At 47.7% G+C, this 14,225-nt stretch overlaps 1 protein-coding gene and 1 non-coding gene across 2 annotated transcripts; one reads left to right on the top strand and one right to left on the bottom strand.

Moving 5' to 3' along the window:
* The first annotated feature begins 10,937 nt into the window (after nucleotides 1–10,937).
* On the top strand, nucleotides 10,938–11,348 carry H3-4 (H3.4 histone, cluster member). The gene has a single exon (XM_069467485.1). It carries the CDS (start codon nucleotides 10,938–10,940, stop codon nucleotides 11,346–11,348), a length of 411 nt encoding a protein of 136 aa, XP_069323586.1.
* Nucleotides 11,349–12,439: 1,091 nt separating this feature from the next.
* On the bottom strand, nucleotides 12,440–12,499 carry LOC138383086 (U7 small nuclear RNA). The gene has a single exon (XR_011233534.1). It is a non-coding gene; the product is annotated as a U7 small nuclear RNA (small nuclear RNA).
* Between the last annotated feature and the right edge of the window lie 1,726 nt (nucleotides 12,500–14,225).

Below are 14,225 nucleotides of genomic sequence, written 5' to 3'. Positions count from 1 at the left end.
ATCTTACCATAGTTTAAAAAAAATATCTTGAAAAAGAAGGACACAGTGGGAAGAATCACTCTACCGGGTGTCATGGCTACAGAAAACAGTGTGGTATCAACCAAGGGACAGACACGTAGATCAATGAGACAGAAAAGAGAACCCATAAATAGCCCCCTCAAATAGGCAGGGCTGATTCTTCTTTATAAAGGTCCAAATGCAGCTCAGTGGAAGAGGGGCAGCCCTTTCAACCAATGGTGCCAGAGCAACTGGACATCCACAAAGGAAAAGAAAATGAACCTCAGATTAAACCTCTCACCTTATCCAAAAATTAACTCAAAATGGATGATAGGCTTACATGGACAATGTAAAACTACAAAACTTGTAGGAAAAAAGAAGAAAATCTTCAGAATCCAAAACTAGGCAAAGAGTTCTTAGACTTGACACTAAAAGCATGATCAACAAAAGGAAACACTGATAAACTGAACCTCATAAAAATTAAAAACTTTTGCTCCACAAAAGCCCAGGTGAGGGGAATTAAAAGGCATCCGGCAGACTGGGAGAAAATACCGTCAAACCGTTTATCTGACAAGCACTAAAGTCTCGGACAGGTAAGGGACCCAGAGCACACTCGGTTCCTAGCCAGACCGAGCCCTCTGGTTTCCCTTGTGCCCTGATGGCTCTCGCATCACCGGCTGGGAGAATTTCCTGGAACGTGTCCGGTAGCAAGTGGGACTGTGGGTCTTGCCAGCAGAAGGGGATGGGATGGGAGGACCGAAATACTGAATGTTCAGGAGGTAGTGAGTAAACAGGAGGCACCCGGGCTCTAAATACTGATGATTGCTAAGTATGTAAGAGGCTCTTAATATGCAGGACACTAAACAGTCATGATCACAAAATATACCATAGACATCAAATATTCAGCATCATTAAACATATAACAGGCACTAAATATTTATGATCACTAAGTGCCCAAGAAGCACTGAATGTTAAGGATCACTAAATACGTGACAGGCTCTGAATATTCACGATCATTAAGTATACAAAATACACTAAATATTACATATACATGTCATTAAGTACTCAAGAGGTACTAAATGTTCAGGATCATTAAATATATTACAGAAACTGAATATTCAGAATTGATAAATATGTGAGAGAGGGCACTCAATATTCATGATCACAAAATATACAACTATTCAGGATCACTAAATATACAAGAGGCACTAAATATTTATGATCACTAAGTCTACCAGAGGCACTGAATATTCACTGAATATTCACTCAGTATACCAGAGACACTAAATATTGAGGATTAGCAAGTACACAAGAGACACTAAATTTTCAGGAACACTAAATGTAGGAGAGGCACTAAATATTTATGACCACTAAGTATACAAAATGCACTAATATTAAATATTCATGATCAGGAAGTATATAAAAGGCACTAAACATTCAGGATTACTAAATACACGAGAGGCACTGAACAATTATGATCACTAAATATACAAGATGCAATACATATTAAATATTAACGATCCCTAAGTATACAAGAAGCACTAAATATTCATAATCACCAAATAAGAGACACTGAATATACATGAACACTAAGTATACAAGAAGCACCAAATATTTAGGATAATACTAAGTATTTCAAGAGTCACTAAACATTCATGATGACTAAGTATACAATAGGCACTAAATATTTAGGATAACACTAAGTATATATGAGACAAATATTTAGGATGACACTAAATATTCAAGAGGCAGTCAATAGTCATGATCACTAAGTATACAAGAGGTGGTAAATATTCAGGCTGCCTAAGTATACAAGAGGCATTGACTAATCAAGGTACACTAAATAGGCCTGGCACCCCTGACACACTCAATATCCAGAAGGTCTTAATTCCGCCACCCACTGAGGACACCATTTGGCCCACTTGTCCCCGAGTGGCTGCACCTGTGTGCCATTGGCCCAGGTGCCCTTGGTGGCACCAAGTACTGGTCCTCCTAACCACACTGCCCATGGAGACATCCGGCGGCAGAGAGCGACAAGCCCCGTGGACACCTGCACCCAGGATCAGGTGGAGGATTGCCTCCCCACTGACCCCTGTCCTCAGTGAGTCAGCGCACCACCTGCCCTTACTCAGATGTGGTCTGCGAGCCCTTCCGTGCCATGACCTGTAGCCTGAAGGTGACTTCCCATGAGTCACAGCACACAGCAGCTGTTGGAGGTTACCCCAAGGCAAGGGCACCCAGACATGTCCTTTCCACGCAATCACTTTTCCTCTCTTGGTGGCACTGTGTATGGTGGGCTACTGTCCCATCTCCTCCACTGCAAGCTGAGCTCTCGAAGGGCAGGAGAAACCCTGCCTGTCTTCATTCCCAAGGACACTGCGCACAGGACCAGTGTGCCCAGAGACCATCCATCCAGGTGCGCTGAATGCTGGGCTCTCAGGTCTGATATGGACGAACCCTTGGGGTGGGGTGGCACACCTGTGCATGATAAACCCACCACTCTCACACTCTCAGAATTTCACATCTCTGACCCAAGGAGCTTTACCTACACGGTCTCAAAGCCCTTGAATGTGGGCCACCTCAGATTACTTCTTGGGAATTCTCCGGGGGATGCACAGGGACTTCCAAGGAAAAGCTCCCATCTTTTTGTTTGTTATTAATTAATTAATTTATTTTAGATACAGGGTCTTGCTCTGTGGCCTGGGCTGGAGTGCAGTGGCACACTGGCAGCTTACTGCAGCCTCCAACTCCTGGACTTAAGTGATCCTCCCACCTCAGTCTCCCCAGTAGCTGGGACTACAGGTGGGCTCATCCACGCCAGACTAATTTTTCTATTTTTTTTTTTTTTTTTGGTGGAGGGGTGGGGGGGTCTTGCTATGTTGTCCAGGCTGGTCTCTAACTCCTGGGCTCAAAGGATCCTCTCACCTTGGCCTCCCCAAGTGCTAGGATTACAGGAGTGAATCACTGAACCCAGCCACGATCTTTTTGTTGTTCAGAATGCTTTATTGATTTATTTTTATTTTTTCCCAGCTTTATTGAAGTATGAGCCACATAATTTTTATTATAATAATATATTATGATATATGATCATGTCTATCTATCTATACCACATTTTCTTTGTCTATTCATCCATCGACAGACATTTAGTTTGTTTCCGTATCTTGGCTATTGTGAATAATGCTGCAATGAACATGGGAGACATCTCCTCCAGATCATGATTTTATTTCCTTTGGGTGTACACCCAGAAGTGAGATGGCTGAAATCAACAAAAGTAAAAGGCAACCTACAGAGTGGGAGAAAATATTTACAAAAGATACATCTGATGAGAGGTTAATATACTAAATACACAAGGACCTCCTACAACTCAGTAGTGAAAACAAAACAAAACAAAACGAAAAACCACACGCCAAAATAATCCAATTAAAAACTAGGCAAAAGACCTGAGTAGACCTTTCTCCCCAGAAGACATGCCGTTTGGCCAACAGGTATGTGAAAAGGTGCCCAACATCACTAACCATCAGAGAAATGCAAATCCACCGTGAAGTTATCTCCAAACACGAGTGAGGGTGGCGGTTGTCAAAAAGACAGGGGAGAGGAATGTGGAACCCTTGCACGCGGCCGGTGGGAATAGAAACTGGGGTCCCGGTGGAAACTGCATGGAGGTCCCCCCAGAGGTAAAAGCGAACCCCAGTCTTGCCGAGCCGCCTTCTCTTTACCTCTGACCACACTCCTCCTTCCACTCCCCAGCTCCAGGTTCCCGCTGCCGACCCGAGACCCGGCGGTCTGGCCCCTGGGCCCGCCTGGCTCGGGCTCGGGCTCGGGCTCGGGCTCGGGCTCGGGCTCCAAGCCGTCCCCGGTCCCGCGCAGCCGCAGCCACAGCCGCCGGCGCCCGTCCCCTCCCCGCGCCGACCCTCAGCGCTGCGGCCGCGTTCCGCTCCGCCCCCCGCGCCTCCGCCCGGCTGCAGGCTCCAGCAGGCGTTTTTATCTGATGTGCTCACCCCAAGTGCCAAGAGCCATCCTGGCACACAGTCGGTGTCAAATAGACATTTGATGAATTAATTAAAAAAAAACCAAAACCAATGCGAGGGATTCCTCTCCTTTGTTCGGAGGAGGCCGAGGAACGAGTCGAGCTCCCGCAGCAAACAAAGGGCGGGAGGGGGCGTGCGGTCCCAGCTGGCGCCCCGCCCCGCCGGGTCCTTCCCGCAAGGTGCAGAGGAACGGACCGGGTTTGGGCGGTGGGGGGCAGCGTCCCAGACGCGAACTCTTTGACCCAGGGTGCGGGCACCCGCCCCGCAGGCTCCGGGACACGACAGAGAACCGCGAAGGACGCGGAAGGCGCAGGGAGAAAGTGCGCCGCTGCTTTGCGGAAAGTAAGAGGAGATTTAGGTTGGATGTCATCTGGAGCGCGAGCGCCACTTCCGGCGGGATTCATGAGGGTGCGTGCGGTGCGGGGGTACTAGGACACCCCGGGCCGCGCTGGCCGCGAAGGCGCACGGGCCCGGGGCCGCGGAGCCCCTTCCAGCCGGCCTCCTGCGGCGCCCCCGAAGCCGGGCTTCGTCCTGGGGACACGCGCGGTGTGGAGCCCGGGGCGCAGGGGTGCTGGGCCAAGGAACAGGCGCGGGCGGTCGCCGGCGCGCGCCTCTGGGGGCCGGCGGAGCTGCGGCTTTGCAGACTCGGTTTCCCTGCACTCGGCAGTTGGGGACTCACTGCATAAAACGCTGAAGCCTTTGAGTCCCTTATTTATGCCTGAGGACGCTTGTCCATTGGTCCATTCAAACGCCCCAGGCCTAACGGCATTGGATGCAAAATCCGCCTCTGGGTCTCCAGATGCTGATCTCTGTCTGGGACCTCGCGTGCGCTCCGGGTCCCCCCGGACCCCGCGTCCCCCCTCTTCCCCCGCGTGTTCAGAACCTCGGACACGCTCCTGATTTCACACACTTTAAGTCACTGACTTCCCAGGGGATCGCGTATTCCCAAGGGCTGCGGTTTATTCCTCCTGAAAGTGAAGCCTTTTTTCCCTTTTGCTAGATCTTTACAAAAGTACGCGCGCTAGGCAGAGGTGGGCGACAGGTCGCCTTTATTCCTGGGCGCGCACAGATGGAACATCCCTAGTCCCCCCATCTGCGCAGCCTGGGCAAAGCCCGGCTCTCTGCTCCACCATTCCTTCCCAAGTGCATTTGTCCCGGGGCCACTGGACTCTCCTTTTTGTTCCCGTTCCTTGCTTACAGACATACATACACGCCCACAGCTAAACTTTATAAGCAGACATATGCATAAAGAAACAAAACACCTGTGTGGGTCAACGCACTCTTTTTTACCAAAATCAATAAAAATGCGACACAATCTTCCATAATTTTGTTGTTTTAGGATTGGAGTTGTGTGTGTTAACTTTTCTCCTTTTTATAACTGAAGCATGTTCTAAGTAAGCATTTTTATTGTTGCTGTTTGATGATCAAATGATCATATTGTGGCCCTTGGTAGATCCTTTCAAATAAATGGCTGTTTTGTCCTTTTAGGATAGCGTGTGATTGTTGGAAGCATCTTTGCTTTTGGACAGCAAAAGGCTATTTCCGACCCATTCATGGGATTTTGTTTTTTGTTTTGTTTTTAATTTTTTGACTCCAGACATGAATTCAACTACACCCCATGGAGTTTCTGTTGCTCTTAATGAAAATTAGGTATCACAGACAAAATTGAAGAGCTGGGAATTGGCTATTTTTGTCTTTTATGTCACCGTTCTCTTTTTAAATGATGATGTAGGTTTCTATCCTCTGGAGATACATTGATCTTCGGAGTCATTGTGATGATGTGTACATCTGTTACGGAAAACAGCATGGAGGTTCCTGAAAAACTTAGAACTATCATGCGATCCAGCAATCCCACTGCTGTGTGTAGACACCCAAAGGAAAATGAGATTCGTATGTGGAAGAGATACCTGCACTCTCGCGTTCACTGCAGCACTGTTCACAGTAGCCAAGACGTGGACTTAACCTGTTTCCAGCGCCGGGTGAATGGAAAAGAAAACCTGGTACATACGCACAATGAAATACTATTCAGCCCTAAGATGGAATGAAATTCTGTCATTCGGGACAACAGGGATGAACCTGAAGGATATTCTGCTAAGTGAAATAAGCCAAATATAGAAAAAAAATTCCACATGATCTCACTTATATGAGGAACCTAAAGAAGTTGACCTCACAGAAGTAGAGAGTAGACTGGTGGTTACCAGGGGCTGGGGTGAGGGGGCGGACAGATGTTGACCAAGGGTCAAAGTTTCAATTACAGGGGAGGAATAAGTTCGAGACATCTATTGTACAACACGGTGACTGTAGTTAACAACAATGTATACTTGAAAATTTCTAGGAAAGTAGATTGTAAGTGTTCTTGCCACAAATAAATATATGAGGTAATGCGTCTGTTAATTACCTTGATTTAGCCATTCCACAATGTATACATACTTATTTCAAAACATCATATTGTATGCCATAAATACATATAATTTTTGTCTCCTGGCTGATAAGGGTCTAGAGTCATCTCAGATGATTAACTTGTGTCCTTCCTGGTAGAGAGAGGAGGGGACTCCTGCACAAATTTTTGTCCTGCTGTTAGGCAGAGGGAAGGCAGCTTTTTTTGTATCTGCTTCTTCCCAATGGCCTTCAACTCAAAATAATCCCTATGCTAAACTGGCATGCTTTGGAGTGGCATATCCCGATACCTTTAGAGAGTAATGTATGTTGCATGTGGAATTGAAGAATAGTGTATTTTTGTGGCAAAGATCTGGGCTCTCTTAGATTTGATATCATTCAGCAAATAGTCACTCTCCACCTCACCCCGGTGGGATGAATACCATTGCCTGACTCCTACATTTGAGGTCCCCAAATAAGAGGGGCAATGAAGTATACCCAAGCCCTCCTCTCATTTGGGGACCCTGTAGCCACCCACAGACCCACTGACAAGAAGGGCCTCTTTGTGGTAGTGGGATTGCCTGTTCTTGGCAGCATACCACCAAAAGCTGACTAATTCAGGGACCCAAGTCTCTGATTAGGTAAACTAGAAATATATGTTTATTTATTCATTTATTTATTTTTTAGAGATAGGGTCTGGCTCTGTCACTCCAGCTGGAATGCAGTGGCATGATCACAGCTCGCTATAACTTCAAACTCCTGGGCTCAAGCGATCCTCCTACCTCAGCCCCCTGAGTAGCTGGGACTACAGACAGGCACCACGACACCCAGCTAATTTTTAAATTTTTTTATACAGATGAGGTATCACTATGTTGCCTGGGTGACAGAGTGAGACCTGGTCTCAAAAAAAAAAAAAAGAAAGAAAGAAAGAAAGAAAAAAAAGAAAAGAAAAGAGAAAGAAAGAAAAGAAAAGAAAAAAGGAACCCCTGTGCCAGCTAGAATCCATTGAAACTAACCCTGGCTACTATCAAAAAGTAACTTGGTTTGTTCACAAAGGCAGAAATAAAAAGAAAATAAAGGTAATGTGCTTGTTTCCACAGCATTTGTGAAATAGAGAACTCAAGTAAATGCTTTCTATTGATGGAATTGGTTATTTTATCAAACTATACAGGAATTCAATCTTCTTCCATCCAAACAGTTGGAATTGAGCTGAGTGTCTCACAAGCTTTAGTCCTGCAAAAAGAGCTGACTCAGCCAACCAGCTTTTACTAGATATATAAGCTGCTCCCTTGCAGCTGGGGAACTTGGTGCAGATCTGCACACTTTTGGACCTGAAGTATGTGACCTCAGAGCCTCTTACCCGGCCCTATTCATTCTGAACATAAGCCACATCCGATGGTCAAGTCTTCCTTAGTTTAGAAACGGACTTCAAAAGGAGAGACCGCATTTCCCTGCAAAGGCCAGCGCCGTAGCTGGTCCTATTAATATGGCTTATATTCAAATGAGGGCTTAGCGAATCTAACATATGATTGGATTAAAGTGCACATTTAAATCAGCTGCTTCCAGTTCGGCTCTCTAATTGGTTAAAACAGCTACAGGACGTCAGCCAATCGGAACCCAAATACCAACCTGCCGGGCAACTCCCCACTGCGAGAATGAAGCTGGGTTACTGTCAGGACCAGAGTTTTTCAACAGAGGGAAATCTACAACTATGCCTCATGATGTTAATAAATTAAAAAAATAAAAACCCTCTGGCAGTTTGATGAAGCCCATAGATCCTGTCTCAGAATGTTTTTAAATGCATTAAATTTTTTTTAAAAAACCAATTAAAGGGAATCAGTTATATTGAAGTAAGTTATGAAAACATATAAAATTAACTTGTCACACGGAAAGGGGGAAAAACAGCTGAGACACACCTGTGGAGGTCACAGCCCAGGGGCACAGGCCCAATGAGAGGCTGAGACTCAATCACAGCATTGTGGAGTGTTTCCTGTCGCCCACACCTGGCTGTTAGGTTGTCTGTGTGGATGCTCCCTGACCCCCGGGGTCCCAGTGTGGACAATGAGTACTGGTACCGAGTCAGCCATGACGGAGTGATCACAGACACAGCAACTTAATACAAACAGTTTATCACACAAAAGAATGAAAGTAAAGTGCGAGGAGTTAGCTACGCTCCCCGCAAAGAGTTTTTTTTCTTCCGATCAGGTCTCTCAGGCAGGGGTCATTGCAAAGGATGAAAAATATAGTAGGAAACAGAAATAAAAAATAAAGTAATGGCAATAATAATACACAGAGCCAAAGATATAGTTTATAAAGTAAAAGTTGATGAAAATAGATAAAGGAGGGTATCCGGATGGATATATTTTACCCGCATAAAATATATCCCCGACTGAAACTCCACACAAGTATTTTATAGGGTACATACAGGCTCCCTATTGCCAAGGGCAACGGGATTTGCATACTAACAGGCAGTTTGCTTTAGGGTCAAAGTCTCCTAAAAGGCTACTACAGATCCTTTAACTAACTCTAACTCGGGGAACAATGAGTTATAAAATCGTCTTGGGGCAAACTTCTAAGTTTTATGATAAGGCTATTACTTTAGCAACAAACAGAGACATCTTGGCTCCGGTGATTGTGTTCTTGGAGACAGAGATGAGCCCAGAAGTCAACATCGGCTGTGCTTTGTGTTAATTACTTTAACCGGATGGTTCCATGTGGGCCCGGCTTGGGCATTAGCATATCTATATGATCAGCTCTCATCTCCGGGGGTCTACCTGTCAGCTCCGGCAACCTTTTGGTTCTAAGGGAAAGGCCTGCCTTGTCTTTCAAAACAGGTGAGAACCAAAGGTCCAGTTTACAGCTGTCTCTTTGAAGTGCAGCTTCTACTGACCAGCAAGATGCCCTCCTGAGAGGAGGCAGCTTTTGAACTAACACATTTATATTTTCTTTAAGGCAAAGCCTTATTTGACTTGTGAAATCAAATCTTGTCTCCAGAAATACAGGCAGCATTTCTATAACTCAGTATTCTTAGCCTCAACAGTAAAGGAAGCTACACGAAGGGAAAATACATTCCAGAGAGAGTGGAACAGCTCATTCCTCAAGAGTGGATGGAGAAAGAGGAGAAGGCTGAGCACATGTTGCTTTTTATAAGCCCATGAGTTTGTCCTGTCTTCCCCCCTGGCAGGATTGGTTGCTGTTTCCCGCCTTTGGGGGTGATTGACAGGTTAGTGTTACATAAGCGATTACGTGACAGGTTACGATGACAGGGTAGGTTATATAACAGTTTCCCTTTCTGCGCATGCACCTTTTCTAGAATTTTCCACAAAGCCCCACCCACATTATGCTAATTAGATGGTAATGAGCTCTTGGTTACTAGGAACTTTTTACCATGTATAGTCCCACCAGGGAATGGTTCCTAGTCTCAGTTTGGTTCCTAGCTACAATTCGGTTCCTGCTCTCCACCCTTAGCCACCTCCTTGCCACCTGTTTACCCTCCTGCAGACCTAACAAGGCCACAACGCCAACCAGGCTCCAGCAGAGTAACAGTGGATTCCAGACAAAGTGAAGTTCTTATGCAAGCCCAGAGTCAGGAGGGGAGACAAAAATGGGACCCTAAGGGAATGCAAAGCATCTGCTGCCAGTGGCTACCTAAGCAACAAAAGCAGCCCGACTCCAGCAGGGCTGACACAAATGCTCTCGCTGACAGCCTACATACCAGGGGGGCTGGGGGCTGGGATGGTGAGGGCAGCACCTCCAGGACCCCCACACTCCACTAGGCCCCGCCTCCAACACGGGGATCGAGTTTCAGCCTCAGGTTTTGGGGGGGCAGGATGAACATCCAAACCACAGCAGCTCCCACTTCCCATCCTTGAGGATAAGAACCTTACTTTCCTTCCAGTATGAGGAGGACATCTTCCACAGGGGCATTTCATCCCCTGCTTTTAAAAAACATCACCAAGGTCAACGGGAGCTTCTTGCATCTGCTGGTTTATTTTTTAATGCCTTTAATTGAAAATAGTTAATATGCCAGAAATGCATATTTTTTCCTCTTAAATCTCATCCTAAATCTCGTCTGAGTCATATGGGGAAGGGGGTTCTTTGTAGGCCATAAAGGGTGAGGGAATCCCTTTAACCCTGGTTGTTTACCTCAAGAAAACTGAACATGGTCATCGTGTAAAGGTGGAATGCCGAGTTCTGGCTTCCAGAAGGTTCTCCCCATCCCAGCCAGGGGCAGGAGAAAGGAAGGAGGAGTGCTGAGAGGACATGAGGGCGCCTGTACCCTCCCACTGCCCTGGCCTTACCCCGGGTCAACCCCCTATTTTGCTGGCGCTAGCTGTGGTGGCCGCAAGCAACTGGCACGAATATAAAGGAGAGGCGGCAAAGCGGGAACCAATCAGAGCGTAGCTTGTCCTCACGCCACTTTTAGGGCCGGCCAATGGGAACGCGGTCGGCTCTATAAAAGCGGGCACCGCAAGTGGCTTGACTGCCCTGAGGGAGAAGCAGAGCTAGTGATAGCAGCTGTAACACTCAGAAAGTATGGCTCGCACCAAGCAGACGGCGCGCAAGTCAACAGGCGGCAAGGCACCGCGCAAGCAGTTGGCCACCAAGGTGGCTCGTAAGAGCGCCCCGGCCACGGGAGGCGTGAAGAAGCCGCACCGCTACCGGCCCGGCACGGTAGCGCTGCGCGAGATTCGCCGCTACCAGAAGTCCACGGAGCTGCTGATCCGCAAGCTGCCTTTCCAGCGGCTGGTGCGCGAGATCGCACAGGATTTCAAGACTGATCTGCGCTTCCAGAGCTCGGCCGTGATGGCGCTGCAGGAGGCGTGTGAGGCCTACCTCGTTGGGCTCTTCGAGGACACCAATCTGTGCGCTATCCACGCTAAGCGCGTCACCATCATGCCGAAGGACATCCAGCTGGCACGCCGCATTCGCGGGGAGCGGGCTTAGGCCGCTTGTGCGCCCACCGCCACCAGTCATTATCACCCCAAAGGCTCTTTTCAGAGCCACCCGCTTGATCATAAAAGTGGCTGTAACATGTATGTTTTCGGGCTTCGCTGGGGGCGGTTCCCACTCCCCTCACTTCCCTGACTGAGGGAGGTCAGGAGGTTGGCGACTGGAGTCTCGCCAGTCCAGTCTAACTCTAGTTAGGTCAGATTGGAGGTCTGGCTACACCCGCGTGGACACCTATCCCATCTCCGGTCAGGTCAGCTAGCGGTTCTCGGCCTCACTCTAGTCACAAGTCCCGCGAATCTGTCTGCGCGTGCGCACACGCACGGTAGAGTTCAGGCTGTTTGTTGCTCCTACTAGTTTGCATTGTTAACTTACACCTTATCTCCTGTTACGTTACGAGGCCAGCAAGTGCTGCGTGTGTTGTTACCTTGGCCTATCTTCATTTAGAAGTTGAGCTAGCTCACCTTGCAGTCGCTGGCATTGATGGCCCGTGTGCCCGGCACTTTGAAACAGGCTTATCCAACATACACCAAGCACACTGTTGGCGCCCTGGGGATGCGCACAGACCCGCTTGCTGAGACCACCTCCGGCGAGGGAGGCCACAAGCCCAACGGTGGACTTATATGAGGACGACCTGAGCACAGTATGGGAGGATAAGGATGTAAGGATTGTTCTCCCTTTAGTGCAGAGTGGCATTGTTTAATCACTGAAAACTTTGTAAAATGAATAGAGACCCAGTACTGTCCAGTGCTGGGAACACAGAGGGGATAAAACCCATCGCCTCCTGTCACTGCCCGCTCTGCTCTCCAGGTGCTTATAATTGAGGGAAGGAGGCCCGTATTGAACTGATAGTAAAAGGTGCTCTTATAAATAGCGAGGGCTGCATATTAAATGCCATCAGTCGGCAACAGTGGGTTTTGAAGTTTGAGTGCAGTTTATATCCAGTTGACTCAAAATTCAAAAGCTTTTTTTTCCCCCCCTCAACACGAGGAAACAACAAAATTCAAAAGCTTTATCAGCTAAGTAGCACACACATAACTGAAAGTCATATCTTTTATTTATTTATTTATTTATTTTGTCTGTGTGTGTGGGGTCTTCCGGTGAGGACCAGAAAACCTGCTAGACAAATTCTAAAACCTGTAACACTGCAACATTATCTTTTAAATTTTAGGGTGTCTAGAAGTTGATGGGTGACAGACCCTTGGAGGGTTACCCAAAGGCGGACGGTATTCGAGGACAGCCGTGTTCTGGGGTTGAAAGTCGGCTCTGGCCTTCAATACCAGACTCCTTAGGGATAAATGCAAGTCCGGACGCTGTTCCTATTCTGTGCTTCATGAAGTCCCTGTCCTGGGTGGGAAGGAAAGAAAGAAATACTACTCAGGCTGGAAGTCCAAGATCAAGGTGTTGGCAGGGCTGGTTCCTCCTGAGGCCTCTGTCCTGGGCATGTAGATGGGGTCCTCTCTTCTCCCTGTGTCCTCACATGGTCGTCCCTCTGTGTGTCTGTGTCCTAATCTCCTCTTCTCAGAACTTGTCTTCCTAGGAGAAGTCATAGTAGATTAGGGCCCACCCTAGTGACCTCATTTTACCTTACCTCTTTAAAGCCCTATCTCCAAATACAGCCACATTCTGAGGGCCTGGGGTTTATGACTTCAACATACGAATTTGGCGGCACAAAATTCAGCCCATAACAGACAATGGACACCTGGAGCACCCACCATGTGCCAGGTGCCATGCAAGTGTGTTCATCAGTGCGTGATTTTTCTGTGGCAACCCCCTGAGCTGAACAGTGACATGATCAGGCCCAGGGGTTCATGGTCCAGCTCAGGGCAGGTGTCCACCCCCAGGCCACAGACTGGGGTGAGAAGCAGGCACCTCATGTGAAGACCACAGGATGGCCCCAGGGAACAGGGCAGCTCATGCCTGCTGGGGAGCCTGTGGCTGGCGGCTGGGATGGTGGGGCTGGCCGCTCACCAAGGGCTACCCCTTAAGAAGGGTCAGACAGTGAGGCCCATAGGAGGGTCCTAAGATTCCTTCTGCCTCTTCAGTTGCGTTCTAGAAGCTTCCTGGTGTGCCCCAGTCGCTGGGCTGCTCTAGCTAGGAATGTTCCACAGCCTCCCTGGAGCACCCTCAGCCCCAGCACTACACAGGGCTCTCCAGGAACGCCTGCTGTGGCCTCCCCCTCAGGGATGGTCTGCCAGAGGGGCTCCCAAACCAGACTGATTTTTTAAAGGCTTTATATTTTAAGATTAGAGTTAGGTTCACAGCTAAATTGAGTGGAAAGGAATAGACATTTCCCCTGTACACCCGACCCCTACACACACAGCCTTTCCCATTCTCAACACCCCCTGCCGGGGGAGTCCATTCGTTATAATCGAGGAACCTACAGTGACACGTCATTGTCACACAGAGTCCACAGTTTACATTGGGGTTCACTCTCGGTGGTGTGCATTCTGTGGGTTTGGACAAATGTATAATGACACACAGCCACCATTATACTGTCCTACAGAGGCGTCTCACTGCCCTAAATGCCCCCTACCCTGTGCTCTGCCTCTCTCCTCCTATGCCCTGGAAACCGCTGATATTTCCAACACTGTCTCTGCAGTTCTGCCTTTTCCAGAATGTCCTATAGTTGAATTACACAGTGTGTAGCCTTTTCAGATTGGCTTCTCTCACTTAGTAGTAAGCATTTTATATTTCTTTGTGTCTTTTCATGGCTTGATAGCTCATTTCTTTTTAGAACAGAATCACATTTCATTGTCTGGATGTATTGTAGTTTATCCATTCACTTACTGAACAACCTCTGGGTTGCTTCCAAGTATTGATAATTATTCAGAAATCTTTTCATTCCCTCACAAGATTCTCCATGTTTCAAGC

This window comes from Eulemur rufifrons, chromosome 4 (assembly GCF_041146395.1).
Source record: "Eulemur rufifrons isolate Redbay chromosome 4, OSU_ERuf_1, whole genome shotgun sequence".
In the NCBI taxonomy this organism is placed as follows: domain Eukaryota; kingdom Metazoa; phylum Chordata; class Mammalia; order Primates; family Lemuridae; genus Eulemur; species Eulemur rufifrons.
This window is presented reverse-complemented; position numbering and strand designations above follow the sequence as displayed.